Here is an 18,928-nt window from a genome sequence, read left to right on the forward strand (position 1 = left end):
TTAAGAACTTTTTGTCCGTATAGTACAGTTGCCGTTTCTTAGAAATAAAACCTGTACGGTATTGTAATTTATCTTTGTAATAAAACCTGTAATGATATTGTAATTTATCTATTGTAGAATCTGAACCAGCTTGCAGCTCTTGTACGCGGTGAACTGCCAAAGCTTGCTAGAAGCACGCTCTGTGCTTTGATCACAATCGATGTCCATGCCAGAGACATTATCACCGAAATGGTCCACTCAAAGGTATGTCTGTTTACCATTTCCAAAAAGGATTTTAGATTAACATTTTTAAAAGCAATTTCCTGGCTGCCGATCCTGGATAAGATCAGATAGGATAACGATTTAGGTATTCTAGAAGAAAGTTAGAATTTCATATTTGGATAGGGATTGAGTTGTATCCAAGTTCTTAATTCTATAGAATATCTACGATGTCACCCAAAAGCCTCGGAACGCTAACAGCATGTTGCCTGTTTGCCATATAAAAACACTATTCGAACCTAAATGTTTATTTTGAAACAAGGATGGCTGTGGTGCACTTCCAACATTTTTTTGGGGAAAGTGGGAAAATTAGCCATTTTTTGAATGTGAATGGAAAAAAGACCAAATTGACTGAGACTGCATGGATGTTCCAAACACTTTCTTTCTGGTGAAATTTTTATGATGATTAGTTGCCTATTTGTACATTTAGCGATCATCATGTTCGTGTACGTCGATCCTCCTTTATCATTTAAAACTGAAAAGATTTGTATTTCGTTCTTTGCTGTAACTAAACGCTTTATTCTCTATAAACTTCTTTAAGGTTTAAAATGGATAGGTATCTAAAGGAGAAGATATTTTGTTTGTTAAACTTTGCATAAATGCATATTAACAGTTGTTTCCTTTCCTGGAAGTTCTGTATACATTTATTTCTGTTTCATTTCATTTTTCACATTGTTTACTTCCATGTTAAATTTTATTTACAAATTCCAGGTGAATGATTCCAACAATTTTGAATGGCTGAAACAGCTGCGTTACTACTGGGACAGTGACCTCGATAACTGTATCGTGCGCATGTCAAATTCTACATATGTGTATGGCTACGAATACTTGGGCGCTTCTCCACGCCTTGTCATCACCCCCTTGACTGATCGTTGCTACTTGTGTTTAATGGGAGCATTGCAACTGAATCTCGGGGGTGCCCCTGCTGGACCTGCTGGTACAGGAAAGACAGAAACTACAAAGGTATAATCTCATTTTTCATTGTGCTTATCGTGTATTATTCCTCTTAGGACAAATCACCTCATTGCATTTATACAGATTTTTCATGAATATGTTTTAATATCCTCAACTTTAGTATTTGCTCAAATAACTGTCTTTTGTATCAACTTTTGGCCAGAAAGTTTCATTCTTGTTTACTGTGCATGAGTTTCTTATAAAGACCTATATGCTTTGGAGAAATATTCATGGTTAAAATTGAAACGATAATCCAGAAAAGCAATGAAAAATTAAATATATTTATATTCTTGATGTTATTTTCTACTTCATTATTTTATTCTTCCTCTAGTGGCGTTGTTTTTTCTCGCTGCTTATCAATTTCACGTCTTCTCTGATTTCTTCAATTAATCTTTTCAGGATTTGGCAAAAGCCTTAGCCAAACAGTGTGTTGTTTTCAATTGCTCTGAAGGTCTGGACTACAAGGTACTGTTTACATTCATTTTTGCAATGCTCCCTCGATCTACCCAAATTGTATAAAATTTCCATATACTTTTTATTGTCTTTTGTATTATCAGACCTTCCGGCAGAACGTTTTTCGCCCGATTGCTTAGCTACGAAAATTTGTGGCTTCTCATTCTAAGAGAGGTGTGTATTACCTATTGGTTTTACATTCCTTGTTGCGGAGAATAGAAAATGGCGGTTGCACTGCTGACGAACTTGATGAGGTTTTAGACGTTAAATGAATTTTTGCTGCCAGTCGAAAATCGGCCTTGTTTTTACTGGTTTTCTAGGGAGGTTTTTGAAGCTAAAGTTTTTTTCAGAGTGGGATGTGTTTCTGGGTAATTCTGAGTTTTCCCGAACTAAGTGACATGTACTCATTAGGTGTTGGGCCAGTAAAATATTATTTATTTCCTTCTTGTTAATGCATTTCGTTTTGGTTGACAATTGCTCTTTTTACAGATGATGGGAAGATTCTTCTCTGGGCTGGCACAGTCAGGTGCTTGGTGTTGTTTTGATGAATTCAACAGGATAGACATCGAAGTCTTATCTGTCATTGCTCAACAGCTCCTAACCATAAGGAATGCAAAAATTGCCAAGGTACATGATTTGATTTTTGATTTTCTGTGATTTTCGTGTTGGAATTAGCAAGGATTTTATCAAATTCACAACCCTTTTAATTTTATCCTAATAGATATTGTTACTTTTTCGGCAAAATTCATCGTTTATTATAACGATTGAATTTGAATGGAATTTCTCGATATTCGATATTATAACTATACGAATATCATAATCACAATTCATTTGCTCTACATTTCTCTCCATTTTTTGAGTTATTTAGTTTTTTATATTTTTGACAATTATTTTCACCGTGAAATGGACCTATGACTGATCTATAGTGTTTTCCAAGTATAAAAACCTCTTAACCTTTCTTATCTTGTATCTTACCATTGGATCGGAGTAGATTCTGCTACTATGATATCCAATGTTTTCTTTTAGGCTGCGCGGTTCATGTTTGAAGGACGTGAGATCCGATTGATACCAACATGTGCAGCGTTCATAACAATGAATCCTGGATATGCAGGCAGAACAGAGCTGCCTGATAACCTGAAAGCTTTATTCAGACCTATGGCCATGATGGTTCCCGATTATGGTAAGAGAAAAACTATTGTTGTTTCTTGGTAGTAGTAGTCAAGTTTTAAACTCCAAATTTCTCGAAGTCAAGGAATAACATTATTTATTTTAAAGGGCTTTGTTTGAACATAGTAAACATAGCATGGTTGGCGGGACAGTCTGCGTGTGTATGGGATCGTGCGGGATAGCGTGTGCGCGGGATAATAATTCTGTAGTTAAAACATATATAACCGTTATGGATCAGATAATGAACGGTACACGGTAGATGTAAATACATTATACAATTACATATACACCTTAAATCCAGCATTACGTTCCTAATTTTAAAGAGTTGTTTTCTGCCTCGCGAAAAGTAAAACACTCTTCTCGATGTCTATCAACTGATTTTCAACAAAATGTTACTTCGATTGCTCTCAGCTTCATTTTCCCGGAAACCAACATGCAGTCGTGCCCTTCCAAACAAATCTATATTGTAGTATAGCTTTAAAGATTCACTCAACATAAAAGTCATTCCAAAATTGATTCATAAAGTATAGTCAATCAGATAATTGATTACGTTATACTTCAAGTTTCCTAATTCGAAATTTTAACTCATTTTCCTTGACAGTGATAAGTACTGGACAATGACTCTAAAACTAAAATTGCTGATAACTAACAAATCTAGGCTATTAGACCAATAAAGCTAGGACAGGGCATTGTTAGGTTAAATGGTCTATTGTTAAGTTATAGGATATGCTTGAAGCCTTGAAGTTTGAATAAGCAATGCATCTTTATAGTATCATCTCATGATCCTTTTTATCCCTAGCCTTTTCTAGCATTAGTGGTCTATTTTTTCACAAAATATCTCTCTTTTAGCTTTGATTGCCGAGGTAATCCTGTACTCAGAGGGTTTTGAGTCCTCTCGCGTGCTCGCTAGAAAAATGGTACAGATGTATCAGCTCTGCTCTGAGCAGCTTTCACAACAAGATCATTATGACTTTGGTATGCGTGCAGTCAAATCAGTGCTTGTTATGGCTGGTGCCTTGAAGAGAGACAACCCAACGTTGCCTGAGAATGTTGTACTTATCAGAGCCTTGCGAGATAGCAACCTGCCAAAGTTTCTATCCCAAGATGCAGTTCTGTTCAGGGTAAGCGTAGTAAAATCATCTTCTTGGCCGAAGTAGTATTTTGCTTTGTTTATCTAGCCTTTCCCGAGACTAGGCCATTTTTCTATGCGTTAAAGTTTTTCTGAGGACCTTCCACTATTTTGTAACTCTCATTCTTCACATGACCAGATGAAAACAAAGTTTTCCAATGATTGCGATTAAAAAGATGGGTTAGATACTGCACACGAAAGATGCCTGTACTTAATTTTAACGGAATTTCAAGCAGGGGTTTGTTATTACTTCAGCCCTTGAGGTTCGCCAATGCACGCCGAATGCATTCGTTTTTATTTCTTCTCTCCAGGCTATACTGCAGGATCTGTTCCCTGGTGTACAGATTCCAGATCATGACTATGGTAGGCTTCAATCTGCTATTGAGGATGCCCTCATCGCAAAGGGATTACAGGTAAAGACTTTCGCTACTTTGACTTCATCATAGGCGCTGACCCTTTTTTTCCAGAGGTGGCTCAAAATTTCAAATGTGAAATATTGTTATGAAAAAGGGATGGCTAGATCATAAGAAACAAACTACATTTACTTTGATTTAATATGGCTGGCCTTCTGTCGTCGCCTTATCAAATTACATATTTTCTACAATTCAGGCCAGGAAGGTTATCCAGAGGTTCATCGGAATGTTTGCCCCAACATGCCCAAAAAATAAATAGTATCCAGGGGGTGGAGCCCCGCGAGATATTCTGTGCTGATCATTTACTTGCCCAGAGACATAATTGCCTACTTTAACATGACTCGCTATTCTCAACTATTCTTAGTTTTCACATGGTCGTTTTGTATTAAAACTAATAGGCCTCAAGATTTAATGAGCCTTTAATGTGCAAAATCTCAAGATTTAAGTGAAAGCGGAGCACCGTTATTGCTCACTTATGGGTGCAAACTTAAAGATCAATACCTTAATTTCAAGCTTACTTTCTACTCGACGTTGTACACCCTAAGGATAAGTAATTTTTATCGTTTCAGCATGCAATTGTATCATTATTTTTCGTACAATGCCATAATTTTTCTTCAGAATTATGATATAACAAAAATCTTGAAACAGAATTTAGCTCATTCTTGAATGTTTTTTTTGTTCCAGTCGTTGCCTTCTATGGTGCGCAAGACAATCCAACTTTACGAGACAATGATAGTTCGTCATGGAGTTATGTGCGTTGGACCAACAGGAGGTGGCAAATCGTCAAGCTATGAGGTATTCGCTCGTTGTAAAGCAGAATGTTATAGACTTCTTTGCTAGCCTACATGAAACTTTCTGAATGACCTATTTTTCATTTCTTTTAATGTTTTATTGCATTTTCCAGGTTCTAAAGGATGCTTTGACAAATCTATTCAAAGATGGCCTTGACAACCCATTTTATAGGCCTGTAAACACATTTGTACTCAACCCCAAGGTAGGCGTCTTTAGCACTTGGACTCTCTTCCAAATTAAGCATAGCTTTTGGAAAATGTAATTTTTTATTGATGCATTAAAAAATGTCCAACCGATATTGGAGTCCTGTAGAAACTAATCTACATTGAATTAGCTTACAATTTGATTGCGTAAAGTAGTGAAAAATATGATTTCCTATTTTCTTTGCATTTTTCCAATTCTTCTTTGTTCTTATTTCTTTAAAAGGTGTATTTTTGTTTATTTTTGTTTATTTTTGTTTTTTGGAAACTCCGCTTCAAATTGTACTTTGTAGTACCAGAATAGATAATGTTATGTGTTAACGATATTAATCACAGGCTAGTTCAAGTTCTAGCAGTTGACTTAGATACAGTAAAGATGTTGTAATTGTCTGTACCTGTTTATGAACTCTTGACTAGTTTTATTAAGATCTGAAATCCTAACTATTTGAAGGTCCTTCTGACTCGGCCATATTTTCTAGCTGTTCTTGTTTTACTCGCTGTAAACCTTGAGATGTCAAGCTTAATTTCCTGCAAGGAGATCTTTTCATGTGCTTACGGCAAAGCTTGTTCTTTCAGTCAATAACAATGGGTGAACTTTACGGAGAAGTGAATAAACTTACGATGGAATGGAAGGACGGTCTTATGGCAATGACAGTTAGGCAGTGTGTTCAGGTAAAATGTCAAGCTTGCTATCTTTTTAACAATTTTTAGAGCTTTACAAATGTTTTTAAAAGAGCTTTTTGACTAATAATGCTGCTACCTACTGGAGATCTATAGAGAACCCTCCAAAGCTTTGATAATAACCTAGATTTGTCGGATACTTTTTCAGACCGGCTTCACATTCTACCGAGAACAGTCAAGTTTAGTTTTGTAGTTTTCCTTGACTTCTAAATTAATGATTACCTTGTTGATAGAAAAGGGTCTTCAAATTGTTGCATTTTCCAGTCTTTATAATACCTGCCTTGCATAGGTTGAAACAGCTTGGTTTCATGTATCCCTTTCGTCCAACTAAGAACCGTCGATTTTTCAAGTCAAATCATAGTCTTTCAAGATACCACATGGCTTATCTTTTGCGATTTTCTGATATAGGAAACAAATGAAAATCATAAATGGATTGTATGTGATGGACCTGTTGATGCTCTTTGGATTGAAAACATGAACACAGTACTGGATGACAACAAAATGCTTTGTCTTGCTAACAGCGAGCGTATCAAACTCAACAATACAATTCACATGCTTTTTGAAGTGCAAGATTTGGCAGTGGCATCTCCTGCAACTGTCAGTCGGTAAGCCAATTTAATAGAGAATTAAGTGAGCCCAGAATGTTACATGCCATCTCTTAAACCTATAGGTATCTTCCATTAGAGAGTTTCTAAATGCTCTGTTATGTTGTCAGTGCTATTCACTGAGACATTGAGACATTGTAACCCTAAATTTTAATGGATCAGGAACTTTGTGAGAACAATTTAAAAGCTAATAAAAAATCGCTAAATCCTTGTTGTTTTCCCTCACTGTTTTTCCTCAAATAGCAGATTAAATAGGATGAAGCCATTGGTGCTATCTTCATTTCTAATGACATATATTGCCAAATCAGCGATCCAAGTACAATGTGTGTTTTTCAAGAGTAAAGGAAAATTGGTAAAAAAGGACTTCTGTTGTAGTTCAGAAGTTTATTTCTATCAGATATTCAGCGTTTTAAGGTTAAATTTTCCACGGTTAGGCTGTTTGTTGTACTCGAAAATTTGCATAGGTGCTCTATGTTGATAGCCATTTAAAGGTTATTTCCAATGCATTTGATATTAAGAACAATGTAAAGGAGGCTTCTGCAAACCGGGGCTTGGTATTAGGGGCTCTGCAAAACGAGGGTCTAAATGCGAACTATCATCTCCTAAAAGGGGAATGGTTTGGGCTCTACGGAATGGATACTACAAAAAGGGAATTATGCTAAAAGAGGACTCTGTGCTCAAAAGGGATCTTTGGCAAAAGTGGCTCTTTCGAAGACAGCTCTTTAAAAGTAGTTCTGTAATGTAATGTTTCTATTGGCAGATGTGGAATGGTTTACTATGATCCTGGAGACCTAGGTTGGAGACCATATGTGCAATCGTGGTTGCAGAAAGTTGGGCATCGATACAAAGAGGAAACGAGAGTATGTTAGCTTGGGTTTTATAGATTTTATAAAACGTGCATACTTCTAAAAATGGCTATTCTTTTGTTTTGAAATCCTTCATCCATATTAAAAATGATGTTATAAGATAAGACTGACTTTGTCTTTTTTGTCTCGATGTCATTGTTAAAGTAAAGATTGCATTTATGTTATTTATGTTTTGATGTTACCGAGCAATATCCAAGGACCGTTTTTGCAAAAACTGTCTAAAAAAGAGATCGTATGATTTGGTGGAGGGTGCTTTACATCGTGCTTTGCCCTCTTTCCGATATTATGAGTTTGATCTACTTTGTAGAAGAATTTATTTATTTATCATCAACTTTAGCATAAAAAGATTGTCTCCTACTTTTCGAAGGGAATCTTATATGAATGCACGTGATTGATATATTTGAAAAGCATTTTTCTCTAATTTTATTGTATTTTAATGTTTAGAACTACTCATACATCTTCTTTGATTTCGCAGGATTACATGATGCGACTTTTTGAGCAATATATTGATAATGGCCTGAAGATTGCCAGAAAGAAATGTGTTCAAGCCATACCACAGGTGAATAACGACCAAAATTTCGATTGATTCGATTTAAAATTTGTAGAGGCAGATAAAAGTTTCTTATGTCCTCACTTTTAATGACGAGATCCAAAGTAGGATGGATTTAGACCTGTGGATAAGGTTAACGGCTTTGGATAAGTACAAACTGCTAGACAAACTCGCATAGATTTCAGAACCAGGTGGGCAAAGAGGAAGTATAGGTCTGGTTAATATTAAGATTTAGCTTGCCCATGCTTGGAGAGTCATGTTACAGTAATATTTATCGCAATACAGTAAAATAGATTAACAGTAAAATATATCATAGTTTCGTTATACCGCAAAATAATATCTTTAAACTATGTAAATGCCCATCAGCTTTGTAGTGTAATCATTCTTCGGCAATTAGATTTGGTTTTTCTGTTACCAAATCATCAACTAGTTTTGTCACGCTGTTTTCACTATCATCTTGTCTCATCATTCAGGTTGATATAAGCAAAGTCAGCACTCTATGTGCGCTGCTTGAAAGTCTAATCTTCCAAGATGAAGGACCACCAGATCCGAAGATGGACCCTGTCAGGCTGCATCCGTTGATTTGCACTGTCTTCGTGTTTTGCTACGCTTGGGCTATTGGTGGCAACCTGGTCGAAAGCAGCATAGATATTTTTGATTCCGCCTTGCGGGAGATGTTTCAAGATAACAATGATGTTAGGGTGAGTTTATCAAGTCCTTGTAAAAGTGCTTGCAAAAATCTAAAGAAACTAACAGTTTAGTGATAAAAAGAACTGACACAGCACCGCATCTTTCCCAAAAAAACGTTTTTGGTAGAGTTGGTTTGGTATCTAAATTAAAAACTAATTGAAAGGAATGAATTTGACAAGTTTTGAAAAGTGTTGAAGACAACATTGCTTGAACGATGAGATTGGGATGGTATAAGCAGTATATTATAATCAAATTTGTTATGTCAAGGCGTTTTGCAGACTTTAATACATGCAAGTTTGCAACCCCTCTTTGCTCTGTCTGATGACTTTCCACTCGCTGTGAGGAAGAATTTTCATGTATTTGATGCCAGAGAAAAGTGTACAAAATGGAAGAATGAAAGTTTTGCGATTGCAATTGTGAACAAAACTGTTCCACGAGACTTCGCAATTCTTATCAGCCTGCGACAGCAAAGCTTAACGTCATATTTCATTTAAAATTTTATAAAGGTGGTATTTTATAGGTCGAAAAGGACCTAGTTCTCATAAAAAATCATAATTATAATTCTGCATATTGTTGTTTTAAGACTCTGTATCACCTGAAATATCGATAAATTGCTTGAAATTTCCTGAAAGCTGAATTTCTTCTTGGTTTATCTCACAGCAACCTGCCTCTGGTGACATGTTTGGCTATTATGTAGATCTTGACACAAGGCGATTTGAGCCGTGGGAGAAGATCGTCCCATCATTTCAATACAACCCAAAGGTAACATTGAATGATCTTTGCATGAAACTATTGAAATTTTGCTTTAGCTAGCGTCTTTTTCAAAGTTATTCTTCGTTAACGCATAATTGACTCTATTTTCAATGCAAAAAATTTTCAGACTTCTCTGACGTTTTAGCCCAAACGTTTTAGCTAAACAAAATTTAGGCAACTGTTTTTTATGAGATTTTTTATCTATAACATTTAATTTTAATCAATGTAGGCTTAAATTGCATCTATGCTTTCTGAATAATTTTCAGATATCCATGTTTGAACTATTTTATGTCAGCTTTGACTGTAATACAGAACCAATAGTTATATGAAGTTAAAGAATGAAAGGTTGATCAACAACTTACAAATGGTTAAGGAATCAAGAAGCAGGAAATAATTCTAAGCAATGGCATTTTAAATTTATTACTTAATTGGCTTGTATAAATATTTTCTTAGAGTGTTTATAACTAACCAGGTGTATGTTATTTGATGTCCTATTTACTTACATATTCTAATCAATTTTCAGATGCCATATTTTGATATCCTGGTTCCAACTGTTGATACTGTGCGGTTTGGATATCTTATGGAGAAACTGCTCTCAACAAGACGTTCTGTTCTTTACACAGGCACGACTGGCGTTGGCAAGGTAAATTGATTTATTTGATTGTTTAGGCTTACGTTCTAAATGCAATATACCCAATGAAATGAAAACTCAGTTTGCCAATGTTCTTTAAAGCTCTTCTATGTTTTGGATTATAAAGAAAGTGTACAGAGTTTGGTCTTTTTCGAATTCTTTTGCTTTCGTTGAGGATGAGATACTTTGATTATCAAGTGTGTATCTACTTAATCCTATAGATGTACATTCATCGATCCTAAATCGTTTGCCATTCTTTGGGCTGAATATGATAAGTTATACTTTAGTTATTTCTCATCACTGCTGACTCAGTCCCTCTTTCAAATTTTTCTTCTTTAGTCTGTGATTGCCCGTGGGTTGCTTGGAGAAATTGCAGACAAATACAACTATGTACCTGTGTTTATGAACTTCTCAGCGCAGACAAGCAGCATGAGAAGTCAGGAAATGATCGAATCAAAGCTAGAAAAGAAAAGAAAAAACATTTTAGGTATGCTAGATTTTCTCATGTTTCTCCTTGACTCTTCTTTTTTAATTACCTAGTTGAAAACTTGTAATTTATTTTGCACACATCAAAGCGCTCGTTATTACAGAGGACATCGTCAAATGCTATGGTATGTTAGATGGCATACTGGTCGGTATTACTGTCCCTGTAAGTAAACAGATAATTTCCCGCACTACAATCAGCTATTAATGGACAACGCTCTTTTTCTAATGCCGTTTTGCCTAGGGACTTTACAGCCTGTATGAGAGTTCCTTAAGGTTGGGATTGGAGATGACAAAGTTATTTATGACATCATTAAGTGAAAACGTTATGACACCATCAGTAACGTTCATTTATGTGTTAATAATGAATTTTTTTCATATAAATTTGAATCTAAGGTGCACCTGTTGGAAAAAGAGTTATAATTTTTGTCGATGACTTAAATATGCCAAAACTCGATACCTATGGATCTCAACCACCAATAGAGCTGCTGCGACAGTACCAGGTAAATTTTTCTGCATTAAGCTCTGAGCGAGAGACAAAATATTCTCATTTCTCCTTATCTATTTGCTTTTATTTCATATCGATTATTTTCTAACTAGTTTGTGTGATGAGTAAAAATGTATTGATGGCTAAATCGCTTTGCCCGCTTTTAAGTCATGTTCATATTTAGCTTGACAGATCGGTACTGAACTCCCAGCTATTGAGGTTTTCCTTGTGTCTTATTATTGGACTGGCGCATTAACCCGTTTAGTAGCCATTTAAGTTTTAGAAAAGTAAAGGATTCGTAGATATTTTTGTTTAATTATTTTTCACAATGGTATCCTTTATGTATAACTTTGGCGTACCAACTGCCAGTAGAAACCCATGTTTATTACTGGAGGAAGGGAGGTATTGAATCTTAATTTCCTTTTTATTCACATCTATCTCGATTCACTTTTATCCTTTAGGATTTTGGAGGATTTTATGACAGAGAAAAGCTTTTCTGGAAGCAGTTACAGGTGGGTTAATTTGTTTTTAGTTGGAGTTTTTATAAACGATCTTTGTTCGTTGTTTTAGTTTACCTGAAAAACAAATTGATCAATCAAAGTTATCTTGGTTTTTTATTTGAATGGGGCAATTTTGCTCTCTAAGGATTTCTTTTTATGGTGCCAATAATGGTTTTCCTCATTGACATTTTCCTTTAACCAAAATATGTATAATAACAAAAAATAGTATAGTATAAAAGCAAGTAATTGCAATAGTATAAAAAATTTGAAATATGTGAAATAGCACTATATATTTTTTTCCCAATTTTTTTGAAGAAACATTCTTACCAGTAGAATCGTTGTTTATGTATCATTAAATGCTATGGTTATGAAAAAGAAATTTTCAGATTTCAAGACAGTAAGTTGTGTCTTGTTCCATTGTAACGAACTAAAATTAATTCTCATGCTATTAAAATTCCATTCAATCTTCACAGGATGTCACAATAAGTGCAGCATGTGCTCCTCCTGGCGGTGGACGAAATCCCGTTACGCCACGGTTCATTCGACATTTCAGCATGTTCTCGATCCCTTCCTCAAGTGACCACACACTGAAGCATATTTTCAAGGTAAAATCATTCTTAAATGTTTTACCTACAAGATCAGAGTACCGAGTGAGAGTTCTATTAAGCACTAGGTAAAACAGTCGCCTGGTGATTGCATTAAGTGTGAAACTGGTTGTCGAACTTAGAGCCGTCCGTGTTCAATTTGGCAAACAGTTATCCATTAGACATTCAGCTGTGGCTTTTGCTTACCTTTTTGATTATCAGTACATTTTCTGTATTTTAGCAAAATTTTACACATTCGATGTTCTCCTTTGTTGGGACCTGAGGTCCCATTTCTGATTTAATTGTCAGAATACTGTTTGCCAAGTGTTCTGGAACTTTGAAATGGAAACTGATTCAATCGGATTCCTCTTAAATTGAATTTTAATATCTCATTGGGCCTTCTGTGATGACTATACATTTGTTGCTAATTTTCTTTCATTTTCAACGCTTTATTCCTGTTTATACTTTTGTAATTTTAGGAGGATGAGATTGATATTTCTCACCAGAATCCTTGAAATTTTCGCTTCTTTCTCAAGTTATCTCTTCTTACTCATGTTGCGAATTTCTACGATGAAAATCTTTATCATATCCATTTTTACAGTCAATTTTGAAAGGATTTCTCTTGGATTTCCCAAGTGCTGTTAAGGAAATGGCTGAAGCAATTGTCAGTGCAAGGTATCTACTTTGATATAATCCTATAGAGTTTTGCAAATAAACGAAATCAGCAATAATTGATGTCATACTAACTGCGAAGATAGATCCTTGATCTTAGATCATCGCTTTTATTATGACGTCATGGTCTGCTGTTGCACAGTTTGCTAATCTTTTGTATGTATTCTTATCTGTCTCAGTTAGCTCAGAGGTTTTTTCAGATTATATATTTGCATAATTATTTCAAGAGATCATATTTTCATTTAAACATTCTTAAAGAGAAACTCGCATACAGAAAGTGGACAAAACAAATGATCTAGTACAGTTGCCCTTCAATATCTGTTTTTAAAACTATCATGAAGCTTCAACGTGTTTAATTCTAGTGAATTTTTCTCTTTTTATTAACGGTGCGATTAACGTCTTTTTATTGTTTGTCCTAGTGTGGAAATCTACTGTCAGATGAGCACAGACCTATTGCCAACTCCAGCCAAATCTCATTACGTCTTTAACCTTCGAGATTTGTCAAAATGCATCCAAGGTTAGTATAGTTATCTTGATAATCAATTGTAAGTATTGATCCTTTCTACAAGTCTTGTAGGCGTCTCATTTTCCAAAAGCTATAATTCCCTGACCCATAGATAATATTTACTGCTTTTTAGCCATAAAGCCAAGAGAAGGCTGCTAAACATTTCCCAGGGACACAAATTATCTGTACCTACAGCTGATCTGCTGATCTAATGATATTTTCCCGGTATTTTGCTATCTATCGTGTATGGATTTTAAAAAACGGTAGAAACTCAGCCAAAAGACCTATCTTGATGTCGTTGCTACACCCCCTGTCTCTATTGCATTCAATTCTCTCAGAGGCCCTTACTCTTCGAATCTCTACTTTTCAGGTGTCTTGCAAGCTGACCCAGGCATCATCAGGGACAAGGAACAGATTTTCCGCCTCTTCTGCCATGAGGCTCAGCGTGTGTTCCATGACCGTTTGATCAATAACGAAGATAAGAGCTACTTCAATACCATGCTCTCAGAAATGGCACAGAAGCATTTCTCAATAGTAGGAACATCCAGATTTACCTAATATCTTTCTATATTTATTTAACGTTTATTATTCATAGTATGCTTTCTAGGCATTTTAATGTTAAGTATTGTCTATCAAATGCCACGGAAATTTCATACATTTCATTAAGGCTCTTATTAATGGTATGGTCAAAGCACTTGGTTATTTTTTTTATCTTGATAATAAATTAACATTCAGCGTGGTATGTCATGGTATTATTCTGCAAATTCTAGTAAATCTTTGATTCGATTTTCGCTATAACTTGCGAATAAGTAGATTATTTGTCCTTTTAGTCAACAAACGCAGAGTATTTTGAAACTGACCCGATTCTGTATGGCGATTTCATGAAAATGGGTGCTGATCCATCAGATCGAATGTACGAAGAACTGTCCAACGTGACAAAGTTGAAGACTGTTTTGTCTGATGTGAGTATCTTAAGATAGATAAAAAAAAGCCCTATCAAGAATATCACCAATTGGGTTAACATTACTGTGCACATGACGGGTAGGAAGCAAAGGTATGGGATTTAGTCAGTCAATGATTTCAATCCCGAAGCATTGATTAATGCTGTGCTTCTTACATTACTTAGATTCACAGGCGACACTCAAATATTGTTGAGATGTTAACAAGGTTTACATATTTAAATATTTCACTGTTACATATTCCAAATAAGTAATACATCAGCATAAGAGTTTTTGCACCGTTTGCCAATACTAGTAGCTATTTTCATATCGCCACGATGCCTCTATTAACTAACCTCATGCATTCTCTCGTGTTTATTTTGTAGTATCTTGACGATTACAACATGTCATCATCTAAGGAAATGAAACTCGTCTTCTTTATGGATGCTACCCAGCATTTATCAAGGTAAGCGATTTCTGATTGCTGTAAGAAGAAAATTTGCCTTTTAAACTATTTAATTTTGATGCTTTCTATAGATGAAGCCATTTTATTCAGTGATTTGAAGAATTAGCGGTATATCACAATTTCTAGAAGATTTAAAAGTATGTTCATCAAGCTCTTTCTCTATCCAAATAAAAGTGAAACGCCGCTAGTTAGTTTTTAAGTGCCAAGTTTTTTTTGCGCAGGATTGCTCGAATGATTCGACAGCCACGTGGAAATGCGCTTCTGGTTGGAGTTGGTGGAACAGGGAAGCAAAGCTTGACAAGGTATGACGCATCATATTTTGTGAAATATCGCTATGGGTTTTCGCGAAATATAGCCGTATTTTTCTATATGAAGCTTATTTTAAATACAGCCATTTTGATATAGGCAGGCATTTGGCACTGCCGAGGTAAAATCCGCCCTGTTTATACTCATCCTTTTTTTACCTAGCTGATAAGCTTATTCTGATTGGTCAGCTACCAAGTTAACTTTCAACATAGTATTGAGTGGATGCTTTCTGGTGCAATCTCGCAATAAATTGTCCGGGAATCTTATACTGCCGCTGATATCATTTTAGTCTTTAGATACACTTGTTGAGAGGATGAGCGAAAGGAAATCTTCAAATATGTGAGGCAATGCTCCGTCCTTGACCAAAGAGCACGCTTAATAATGACTTACACACAAGCAGATAAAATTGTGCTCTCTTTTTTGGTGATCCACCGCATGGTCACTCACAAATTTCAATCGGTAAAAATCCTTTAGTTTATGAAATCGCTGCTATGTAATTGTAGCTCTAACTCATAGATCTTGTTATTTTTTATAGACTAGCCTGTCATATGTCTGGCTACAGATGCTTCCAAATTGAATTGACTAGAGGTTATGATTATTCATCGTTCAGAGACGATCTCAAGAAACTCTACACCTTTGCTGGTGTTAATGGACAAAACACAGTCTTTCTTTTCTCTGACACTCAGGTCTGTCTTTTAAATCTAGTTTCAGTAAATCTAAATTGTAAATATAAAATTTCGTTCGTAGACTGAAACAAATTTATTTCGTTAATTCCTGCTATATTTTCGTCCATGTATTTCAGTGGATAGAACTAGTCCCTCTCCCCACAGTCCACAGTAAAGGCATAGTTATATATATAAAGGCATGTTGAAGTTAAAATATCTTTCATGAAAAAGACTCTTTCATGAAAGAATCTCTTTTTTGATGTTTTTTACTAGATCGTTGTTGAGGAGTTTTTGGAGGACATCAACAATATACTAAACTCTGGAGAGGTAAGTAATTCTTTCTTCCCAGAAAGTCCATTAATTTACCACCATTTTGTCTGCTTGTACACTTTTGATGCTAGGTTACAGAGTTCATGAAAACATGAGTCTTTTTGTAAAATTTTACTTATTTTCAATACTTTTTACTGTATCAATAAATATCTTCAAGCTTCATGATGATTATTTGTGTAAATTTTTGTATCCCAGGTGCCAAATTTATTTGAGCCAGAAGAATATGCAGCATTAATAAATGGCGTCAGACCTCATGCAAAGGAGGCTGGAGTTCCAGAACATGACAGGTGAGAAAGCCTGGCCACTTTTCAAAATGCAGAATTATTATGCAGATTTTTGCTGTCAAACATTATCGATACCAGTTTAGTATCCAGGCATTGTCATAAACTGCTTGGTATTTCAATGTATGCTGAAACATGTCCTAGATTGAAATTTCTCTTTATTGCTGTTTTATTTTACTTTTTCAAACAGAGATGCCGTGTACAACCATTTGATCAACCGTGTGCGAGAGAATCTCCATATCGTGTTATGCATGAGTCCAGTTGGTGAGGCATTCAGGACTCGATGCCGTATGTTCCCGTCTCTTGTTAACTGTTGTACCATTGACTGGTTCTCCGAATGGCCAAGGTATATTCACTACGTTTTTGCCTCTATGCAGCCACTTTATCAAATAACGTGATCTTAAAACCTTATGTATTCTCATGTTTATTTGGAATTCTTTTTTTGTTTGTCTTTCAATATCCAAGAAGGCCTGTTTATTTATTTGTTTTGAAGCTATTTTGTGATAGTCCATATTCAAACAGCTAACTTTCATTTTATTTCTTAAATTCGCTCGATGATCTCATGATTGTGTTCATCTTTGTAGAGAGGCATTGCTTTCCGTCTCCAAAAACTTTTTCGAAGAGATTGACCTTGGCGAAGATGGAATTAAGGTGAACAATTACTTTGCTATCTCCCTTACCAATCGCATTTTTGTTATTCTACCTTGTCATGGATTTTACTCAAAAATACGTATAGTTTTATTTTTCCATCATATTTGATCATTTTATCATAAGTGGTTATGACTACGATTGTTCAGATTCTTTTTCAGATTTTATCGTTGATCACCCAAACAGTATAAGATTTATTTGTCTGATGCAAATTATTTTGTGTAACAGGAAAATATAGCAGAAATGTGTGTCGAGATTCACACAAGTGTTACATCAATGGCTGATCGATATTACAACGAGCTGAAACGACGATACTACACAACGCCAACGAGTTATTTGGAGCTGATCAACCTGTACCTTTCAATGTTGGAAGATAAACGACGGTATACATGAGCTCTGATTTTGAATAATTATAGATTATGAATGAAATACCAAATTTCTTTTAAAATTTTTAATGTTACCACAAGGTTCTTTCATTGCTCATTATCAGTTGATCATACTCTCGTGTGAAATTGGGGTGCTTCTTTCTTATAGACCTTGAAAAGCCGTTCTTCTTTCTAACCGTTGCCAGTTTGAATGTGGTGGCTGAAAACTTTGTTTAGTCGATTATTTCATGGATTTTACTTATATATCGTCATAAAGGCTTCTTTCTTTTACAGACAACTGGTTACAGCAAGAGATCGTGTCAAAAACGGTTTGAAAAAGTTGCTGGAAACAAATGAACTTGTTGATACAATGCAGGTGTGCTTTGCTCATCATTTTTTTAGAGCTAAACACATCTTCATTTGTCATATGATAAATTATGTTGCGATAAGGGTGACCTCAAAGGCTGGCGGTTTTTCGAAAGCAAGCATTGGATATCGCCACATCTAGCTTCTGCTAACATTTGATATAATTGAATTTGCCGCTCCTCAAGATATTTGCCTCTACATTGCACCAAACAGAGTTCTTTGGTCAATATAATCATCATCATTATTATCATGATTATCATCAAAATTGCATTTCGTGACTTATAGGTCGATACAAACAACTACGCCAAAGAACAACAATATTAACACATCTTGAATCTGAAGTGGCTCTTGCTCAGTTATACTGATAACCAACAGTCATTGATTCTGCAGAAAGCTGGATATCAATACCAAGATGAAAAGTATATTTTTGTGTTGATGAGCTGTGTTTTGTCATGTAGGTAGAATTAGTTGCATTGGAACCTGAACTGAAACAGAAGTCTTTAGATACGGAGAAGCTCATGGAGAGGCTCCAGGTTGACCAAGAGGAGGCTGACAAGGTAAGAATTGCTGGTTATGCATTTATTTGTCTGTTAGTGAAAAAGGAACGGTTATTTAGTTTCAAAGCTATTCCAAAAGTTTTTCGTATCTTGCTTTAAGAATATCCCGTATGAACATTTGCCCAAAGTATTGTTACCTAGTGGCTTTTATTGATGACAACAGTATGATTTGGCCACGGGATCAGATCATTTTCTCGCTGTGTTTTTTAGTCCCCATCTTGTTATTGGGTATCAATTTTCTGCTGGCTATTTGGTCATATTTTCACTTCACTTGAATTATACTCACAAATAAGATGTTGTTTTTAATTAAGTAGTTGTTTTTGTTTAAAACTGAATAGTTGTCTCTAAGGAATCTTTTGACATAACAAGAAAGGCCATACTAATTTATTGTAAGGTGATGGGCTATATATTAACATGCATTTCTTCTTACAAAATTTGAAAATGGTGAGATGATGCAATTACATTCCACATTCCTGAAAAATCGTTTCTTCAGTCATTCCTTAGAGTATAGAACGTCAAAAATGCAAAAAATCGAACAGAAATTGGTATGACATACAGAGCTGCTGGTCATTAGTTTGATTCCTGTCCTGATCATTTCACTTACTCACATTATCTCTCAGTTGAAATTCAAAT

The 18,928-nt window shown here is 35.3% G+C and overlaps 1 protein-coding gene across 1 annotated transcript in view; it reads left to right on the plus strand.

The window, feature by feature from the left end:
* Window positions 1-18,928, plus strand: part of LOC135692432 (dynein axonemal heavy chain 6) — a 55,669-nt gene that overhangs the window by 17,734 nt on the left and 19,007 nt on the right. The window contains exons 27-60 of the mRNA XM_065210547.2: window positions 118-243; window positions 970-1,221; window positions 1,612-1,677; window positions 2,155-2,292; window positions 2,692-2,845; window positions 3,682-3,953; window positions 4,273-4,374; window positions 5,059-5,169; window positions 5,279-5,368; window positions 5,943-6,038; window positions 6,456-6,652; window positions 7,413-7,512; window positions 7,994-8,077; window positions 8,542-8,769; window positions 9,419-9,520; window positions 10,035-10,154; window positions 10,482-10,629; window positions 11,022-11,128; window positions 11,574-11,624; window positions 12,086-12,217; window positions 12,798-12,871; window positions 13,288-13,385; window positions 13,744-13,907; window positions 14,204-14,335; window positions 14,698-14,777; window positions 14,999-15,079; window positions 15,619-15,769; window positions 16,022-16,075; window positions 16,274-16,365; window positions 16,550-16,705; window positions 16,944-17,010; window positions 17,236-17,390; window positions 17,667-17,748; window positions 18,197-18,295. Of these exons, the coding sequence (XP_065066619.2) occupies window positions 118-243; window positions 970-1,221; window positions 1,612-1,677; window positions 2,155-2,292; window positions 2,692-2,845; window positions 3,682-3,953; window positions 4,273-4,374; window positions 5,059-5,169; window positions 5,279-5,368; window positions 5,943-6,038; window positions 6,456-6,652; window positions 7,413-7,512; window positions 7,994-8,077; window positions 8,542-8,769; window positions 9,419-9,520; window positions 10,035-10,154; window positions 10,482-10,629; window positions 11,022-11,128; window positions 11,574-11,624; window positions 12,086-12,217; window positions 12,798-12,871; window positions 13,288-13,385; window positions 13,744-13,907; window positions 14,204-14,335; window positions 14,698-14,777; window positions 14,999-15,079; window positions 15,619-15,769; window positions 16,022-16,075; window positions 16,274-16,365; window positions 16,550-16,705; window positions 16,944-17,010; window positions 17,236-17,390; window positions 17,667-17,748; window positions 18,197-18,295 (4,161 nt within the window). The remainder of the gene's footprint in view (window positions 1-117; window positions 244-969; window positions 1,222-1,611; window positions 1,678-2,154; window positions 2,293-2,691; window positions 2,846-3,681; window positions 3,954-4,272; window positions 4,375-5,058; window positions 5,170-5,278; window positions 5,369-5,942; window positions 6,039-6,455; window positions 6,653-7,412; window positions 7,513-7,993; window positions 8,078-8,541; window positions 8,770-9,418; window positions 9,521-10,034; window positions 10,155-10,481; window positions 10,630-11,021; window positions 11,129-11,573; window positions 11,625-12,085; window positions 12,218-12,797; window positions 12,872-13,287; window positions 13,386-13,743; window positions 13,908-14,203; window positions 14,336-14,697; window positions 14,778-14,998; window positions 15,080-15,618; window positions 15,770-16,021; window positions 16,076-16,273; window positions 16,366-16,549; window positions 16,706-16,943; window positions 17,011-17,235; window positions 17,391-17,666; window positions 17,749-18,196; window positions 18,296-18,928) is intronic.

Source organism: Rhopilema esculentum, chromosome 3 (genome assembly GCF_057945365.1).
Source record: "Rhopilema esculentum isolate cy_ngs chromosome 3, ASM5794536v1, whole genome shotgun sequence".
In the NCBI taxonomy this organism is placed as follows: domain Eukaryota; kingdom Metazoa; phylum Cnidaria; class Scyphozoa; order Rhizostomeae; family Rhizostomatidae; genus Rhopilema; species Rhopilema esculentum.